Genomic DNA, 7,125 nt, shown 5'->3' on the forward strand with positions numbered 1-7,125 from the left:
GCAATGTGAGCCTGAAAATAGCTCGGTGAGGGGGTACTGGGCAGGATGGGCAGAGGACTATGGGGGTTAGCCCAGCCAGGGGGGTGCAAATGGGCAACAAATAGGACAAAACGGGCAAGGAGCCCTAGGGATTAGCCCAGCTGGAAGATACAGCAAGCAAGGTGTCCTGGGGGTAACTGCCCAGCTGTGGGAGCCCACAGCAGGATGGGCCCACAGTAGTCTAGGGACTACCCTGGAGCTATTGTGCCCCTGCTTATATTAATGGGGCCCAGATCCAATGAATGTGGCCCAGGCACAGACCTTGGGCCCCCTATTCCTCAGCCTGGCTAACTGGCGACACATCCCCTCACAAGGCTTGTGGGCAGTGCAGCAGCGACACATCTAATCCAGCCCTCGTTCTTCTCCAAACAGCATTTATAGAGGGGATTTCCCATACCCACGGCCCAGCAGGCTGTCTCACACTTCTGTGCCCACTCAGAAGGAGTGCCGGTGAACCACAAAAGGCCCCTTGTCACTGTAGTCCTTTTGGCTGATCCAGACATTCTGGAAGGAGTTGAGAGAGGCCACAATAGAGCCGCCCAGCCAGGCAGCAAAGCTGCGATGGGGGGAAGCCAGGATGGCCACCTGCTCCTTGCCTGTCATCTCCATCTTCAGCAGCTCCTTCTTGATTCTCTCCGAGAAGCCCCGGATCATGGTGGTGCCACCAGCCAGCACCACATTGGCCAGCAGCTCTGCACGGTGTTTCGGCTTGCACTTTCTGATGCTGTTCATGGCATGGATGTGAATACCTGCCTCAGGAAAGCCCAGCACAGCGGGGTTGAAGAGGGCCTCAGGGCCCCGGAACCGCTCGCTGCCAATGGAAATGACCTGCTGGTCAGGGAGGATGAAGTCCATGAGGTATTTCTTCTCATCTCCATTCAGCTCTGCGTGGAAGTCCTCAGGGATGTAGCAGCACTTTTCCTTGATGTTGCTCACCAGCTTCAACTCATCTTCTCGGAAGGGGTTGCCACACTCCCCCATCAGCTTGGCCAGGTAGTCTGTCAGAGCACAGCCTGCCACATCTAGCCGGTAGGTGGCATGGGGTAGGACGTAGCCGTCATGGACAGGGGCCGTGTAGGATGTCCCATAGCCAGAGCCAATCACCAGCCCTTTGGTGCGTCCATAGGAGTACACAGACAGCAGGGACTGGTGCGCCACAAACATTGCCGGGACCTCAAAGTTCTCAAAGAGCAGCTCAGCCATCTTCTCCCGGTTGGTGGTTGGGGACAAGGGTGCATCTGTGACCAGCACGGCCAGCTCCTCAGGGCACACACTAAGCTCCGTGTAGAAGATGTGATGCCACAGCATCTCTAGGGCATCCCAGTCTGTAACCACGCCATGGGTCATCACGGTGTTGGCAGTCACCTCTGAGCTATTGCTGGGGATGCTTTTCCCAATGTAATACAGGGGACTGTCATTGGTCCTGACCTTGGGGACCCCCACACGGCTCGGGACCACAGAGCGTGGCTTCTCATCGCCAGCCAGGCCGCTCTTGGTGTAGCCAGTGCCAGTGTCTATCACAACAGCACTGTAGTCCTTGTATTTCTCTGCTGCATCTGACGTGGAGACTTCCCGGGATGCAGGCTCATAGCCAGCAGAACCCGGGCTCTTAGGATTCCTCGGATAGATCATTTCTTCAGGCCCTCTCTCTCAAACCTTACTGTGATCCCAAGACCCAGCCCAGGAGTACCAGGCTCCAGGAAAGGATCTAAGATCATGCCTGTGCTACCATAGCAACTGCCTAAATCACAGCTGAAAGCAATGACATCATAGTTCCAGCCCATTTACAGAGGTTCTCAGGAAGGCGCAAAGAATTAACTCCTGCTTGACCAGGAAGCAAAGAGGTGCGAACACAGAGATGCCTGAGGGAAACTGGAGGTGTAGGCTGAGGGGGCAGTCCGTAGGTCTCTGTTATGCCTGCTGTGGTGAGAGCAGACGGTGCCCTGGAGACAGTCTGGCTAAACGACCTCTCTGATTCCTTCTGGCTCTGAGGAAGCAGCAGTGCCCTCTGGCATTAGCAAATGTTCTTGGTAGTACCTCTAACCCCAGCGTTTGGGGCTCCTCCTGGAAGTCCTCACATATCCTGGCTGGGATCAAGTTATCCCCAAATCTGCCTCCTCATGCTCACTGCTCGTTGCTGCTGCCATGGAGGTCTGTCAAGCAGCAGGATGCTCCAGCCGGGCTGGGCAGCTGTGCTGGCACCAAGGGGTTTTTGCCACAAGGAGCAAACCCTGTGTGAAATCCACTGACCCCCTGATGTGTACACTCTAGGGCAGACAGCCAGGATGCCAAAGGGCTGGGCTTCCTCAACTCCTACTTGAACTACCTAGATCCACTTGGACACCTAATAGGTGGAATAGACTCTGACCCCTAGCTCACCATCAGTCTTGCCATGCTTGATAACAGTGGATACTGATTGGTGCAGGCCTTCATTGCTTGACAAAGCCCAAAGCTGGTTGGTTTCCTTGTACTTGGCAGAAGTTGGTAGATGGTGCTTTTCCTCCTGTGCACTAGTATTTCCCTGTGAAGAGTGGTGGGGGGCCGGGGGGGAAGGAATGTGCTTGTCCATACCCTGCAAAGCAGATAGAAGGGCAGGTTGCTTGAACCTCCCACGTGCCCATCCCAGGCAGGTGGCACATGGCTGCTCCCAGCACTCGCTGGTATCATGTTCTTTCGGTGCCACTTTCAGAGTTCGGTGGAACCCCCTCCCCACTACAGCCATGCAGAGCTCAGGAGTTTTTCCTTGGCTTCAGCTGAGATTTCCGGTCTAGCCTTGCCTAGGATCCCAGTAATGACCTTGCATCTTGCTCACTGCTGCTCCACTCCCATGGTGCCATATGTTCATACCCACTGTATCCAGGGACCAAACTTCCCCACCCCTGGAGTCAGCCCCTCCTGGCCCTGATCTGGCTGAAGGTCCCTGGTACGCATATATCAGAGCCACATAGAGCAGGGCTTCCCTTCCTTTTCTGCTGACAGAAATTGGAGGTGTGGGATGGGCGCAGTTCTGGGTGCAGACAGGCTGCTGCCCCCTGCTCCAAGGGGCACCTCTGGATTGAGGACCCCAGAGTTCAATGTGAGCTCAGGTGGGGTGAATGGTTTCTCCTCACAGTCCTACAGAGAAAGCCTGTCCTGTTCTCAATCTGGTGTCTCTGAATCCCTGCTGAAAATCCACTGGTTCCTTCTGCTGTTGCCTTGCACTGCTGGAACCAGCCTGTAACCATCATTTGGTGGGTGGAGAGGAGACAAGGGGGCAGGTCCCACCTAGCATGCCCACAGTGGGGCAGGCACAAGGAGTGTTCCCCTGCAGGCAGTGATCAGAACTAAAAGCAGGCAGAATGGGCAGGGAAGAGGGTGCCACGTCCCCATTGATCCTCATTTACAGATGACAGAGAGGCAGCCCAAGATCCATGTGCTAAGCAGAGCCCATATAGTCTTTGAGGGACTGTGGTGCATCCGTCCTGAGCAGGGGAAGTTTCACTCAGGCCACTAGAACTGGCTGTGCTCACAGTGCACCCCATTTAAGAGTGGCAAACTGGCTGTCCTGCCTAGGAGTTCCAAGACACCATGGGCACAGCAATGCTGCCTCCACAGTGCTCTCAGGACTGGCCCTGCTCCCACTCTACACTCCAAAGCCAGAGCTGGGGCAGTGAGCATCCTCTAAGGATGTCCCCAGCCATGCTGTTAAGACCAGCAGCAAGGGCACCCCCACGCACAGCAGCCTCACTGCCTTGTTTTGGAGTCTGGTAAACAGCATGGGAACTGGGGAGTGGGGCTTGGTTTTCTTGTGGAGCCTTAAGAGTGGCATGGAGGTAGCAGAGACATGTCTTGTGTGATGGAGAGAGGACAGACAGACAGAGGTGTGTATGGGAACTGATAGACAGACAGGTTTGTCTGAGGACAGACAGTCAGGTAGAAGTGTATGGGAATGGAAAGACAGACAGGAGGCTGTATTGCCTATTCTATCTCGTCTTCCTGGTGTCCTCCCTGCTCCTTATCATTCAGATCTGTGCTCTGGGCAGCCAGAGCCAATGCTCTACCAAGAGCCTCCCCTCCTTTCTTCAGTGTGAGGCAGGCCTTTTCCCTTTGGGGTCCCCAGCAGCAGACCTGAGAGCACTCAGTGTTATAACATGCTGCTTGGTGCTCAATCCTCATATTGGCTTTACGTATGGACTGGAGTCCTAGCCAGGAAGAGAGCATGCAATGTTATGACAGAGAGCAGGTAGAGGCAAAGTGAAAGGGGCAAGCAGTGGCACAGGGGACAGTATTCAGTATCACAGGAAGAGCATATCATTCTTAGTGAGCCAGCCCTTTAGTTATCCCCCCCCCCCCCCCTCACTGGCACAATACCAGCCCACCACCATACCCTGTCCTGCATTTTTGAACTGTGAACCAAGATACTCAGCGACTCTCCCAAATCTCCCTGCTTCATGTGTGAATCTGGCACTGGTGCCACATGGGAGGGGGCCAGGGTCCTTGTGCTGAGGTAGAACAGAGTGAGAGAGATCTTATTTGAAAGAGATGGAGTGGTGTGTGCATGGGGTTGGGGGGATTTTAACTGCAGCTGTGCCATTGGTGAGCTCCACCACGCTAGAATGAGGAGGGGATGAAGGCACCAGAAGGGAAACAGTCATCACCATCATCACAGTGGGCTCTTCCTTTGCCTTGCCTTCCAAGCCAGGGCTGGCTCTGGGAACTAGAAGAGAGTGTCACTGTAGCAGAACCAAGGCTCCAGGGGTATCTGTTACACCCTGTGGTGGACAAGTACTTCCTATACAGTCAACTCTGTTTCACAGCTACAAGGCATAGCACCCTAACCTGTCACAGGTGAAGCCGGGGGACAACAGTAGCCAGTGTTCTGCTGCTGCATGTGTTATTAAAATGCACTTGAGAGATCTAAGGAAGAGGGCTGCCCCTTGCGCTGCCCCCATGCTGCAGAGGAAGACAAACCCCCCCAGTGTGTGCCAGTCTGACCATGGGGTAATTCCTTCCTGAACTTAACTATGGGAATCAGTCTGACCCTGAGCAGAAGGGCAAGACTCTAGCCAAGAACCTTTGGGTTTTAGTCCTAGCAGGAGTACTGGTGCACCCTATTCAAAATCCCCAGTTTTGGCTGTAGTTGACACCTCATACTTCAGAGGAAGCCCAAAACCTTGAAAACCTTAGTACATGTTGCAAAAGGAGGGAAAAGGCAATTCCTTCATGGCCTCATGTGGCAACCAGCAAACCCAGAAGCATGGGAAATACTTAACATCTTCCATTATTCTCTGCAACCTGGAGACAGCAAGCGTGACTCCACACACTACACCCTCTCCCTGGACAGCCAGAACTCCCCTTTCTGTATCCCCTCCATAACCTTCTCCCAGGTCCTTTAATCTTCTTTCGTAACTATGCCAGTTGTGAAGTTCTGCTCCATTCTCCCGCTGCTGGGGTATGATCATCTCCAATATCCACCTGCTTTAGGCTACAGAGCTTTTCTCATGATCTCCTAGCAGTTTGTATATGTCCTGTCATGTTTGTATATGTCTCATTATCCCCTAACTTCTGGGCTTCTAACTGTTGCTGTTTACAAAGCAGTCCAGCCATAGCTACTCCTCCATCAGTGCTGACCAATACTTATCTAAACCTCTTTTTGAAAACCTCCAGTGATAAAGAGTCCACAACTTCCCTAGGTAGTTTATTCCACTGCCTTGCTTTTCTGACAGTAAAGAAGTTTTTCCTGATGTTCAAGCTAAACCTATATTTCTGCAACTTCACGCCATTGGTATGTCCTGTTCTCTACAGCAACAAAAGATGTACTCCCTCTTCTTTATGGCAGCCCTTCACATATTTGAAGCCTGCTATCATATCGCCTCTTAATCACCTATTCCACAAGCTGAACATGCCTATTTTTTTTAATCTCTCCTCATATGGCTTCTCTTCAAAGCCATTTGTCACCCAACTCTAGACCTTCTCTAACTTCTCCATGTCCTTTTTAAAATGTGGAGCCTCAAATTGCACAAAGTACTCTAAATGAGGCTAAACCTGTCCTGCATAGAGGTACAGCCACCTTTCATGTCTTCTGTCTCCTGCTCCTACCGATGCAGCCCAAAACTGCATTTGCCTTTGGATTTGTATTGAGTCCACCAAGACTCCTTAAATTCTTCTCTGTAGTGCTCCCATCCAGGCAATTGTCATCCATCTTGTGTTTTTGATTATTCTTCTTGAGGTGTAGCACCTTGCATTTGTCAGCAATAAACTTCATCCTGTTGGCTCTAGCCCATTTTTCCAATCTACCAAGATCCTTCTTAATTGCGCTCCTGTCCTCAATTGTGTTTGCAGTCCTTCCCAGTTTTGTGTCATCTGAAAATTTGCTCATGAAGCTCTCTCTTCTATATATAAGTAATTAATAAACATGTTTAACAGCACCAGGCCCCAGACAAATCCCTGTGGGACTCAAAGCCTCCCGTGATTCTGACATAGAACCATTGATAATTACTCTTTGCTTGTGGTTATTGAGCTAATTTTCTATCTGCCTTATAGTTTTATCTCTGAGGTTGATTCCAACCTTGCAGCTGCCACAAGGCATGAGATCAAGCAGTGCAAAAGATGGCACCCACAAAAAGGCCGGAAGCAAAAGGAATGCCCCTGTAGGTAAGGGAATGACAGCCACAGCAATGTGTGGCACCAATGCCTGGGAATTCACTGCCATCTGGCAAGCCGCACTGCATGCCATGGACATGCCAACAGGTGTGTCGCGCACAGTCATTTTCACAGAGCTCCAGACTGGGGCCTCTTTCAGTCACGCTGCTTGGTTTTCGCTGTTGGAAACCTAAACTGCACCTTGTTTATGTTTAACAAATGGCTGGAAGCGCCAGGTTGCCTTTGCTGCCTGCCTGATGGCCTGCATGCTTTGGTATTTCAAGACACTTGCCCATTTCACATGCACAAATGCTCATGTTCATTTGCAGGTTGAATTTAGTGGCTGCTTTTAAGATTCTTCCCTAGCATGTCCCCAGGGAGCTCCTGCGGAGACTGATATTTATGTTGGAGACTCGGCTGCCTTCTCCAGCGAAGAAAGACTCAAGCTGCATTATCTGTTCACAG

The 7,125-nt window shown here is 51.8% G+C and overlaps 1 protein-coding gene across 1 annotated transcript; it reads right to left on the reverse strand.

Moving 5' to 3' along the window:
- Positions 1 to 313: 313 nt before the first annotated feature.
- LOC132243275 (actin-like) lies at positions 314 to 1,761 on the reverse strand. Its single transcript, XM_006265545.4, has one exon. The coding sequence runs from the start codon at positions 1,669 to 1,671 to the stop codon at positions 475 to 477; it is 1,197 nt and encodes a 398-aa protein (XP_006265607.3). The 5' UTR covers positions 1,672 to 1,761; the 3' UTR covers positions 314 to 474.
- Between the last annotated feature and the right edge of the window lie 5,364 nt (positions 1,762 to 7,125).

Source organism: Alligator mississippiensis, chromosome 12 (genome assembly GCF_030867095.1).
Source record: "Alligator mississippiensis isolate rAllMis1 chromosome 12, rAllMis1, whole genome shotgun sequence".
In the NCBI taxonomy this organism is placed as follows: domain Eukaryota; kingdom Metazoa; phylum Chordata; order Crocodylia; family Alligatoridae; genus Alligator; species Alligator mississippiensis.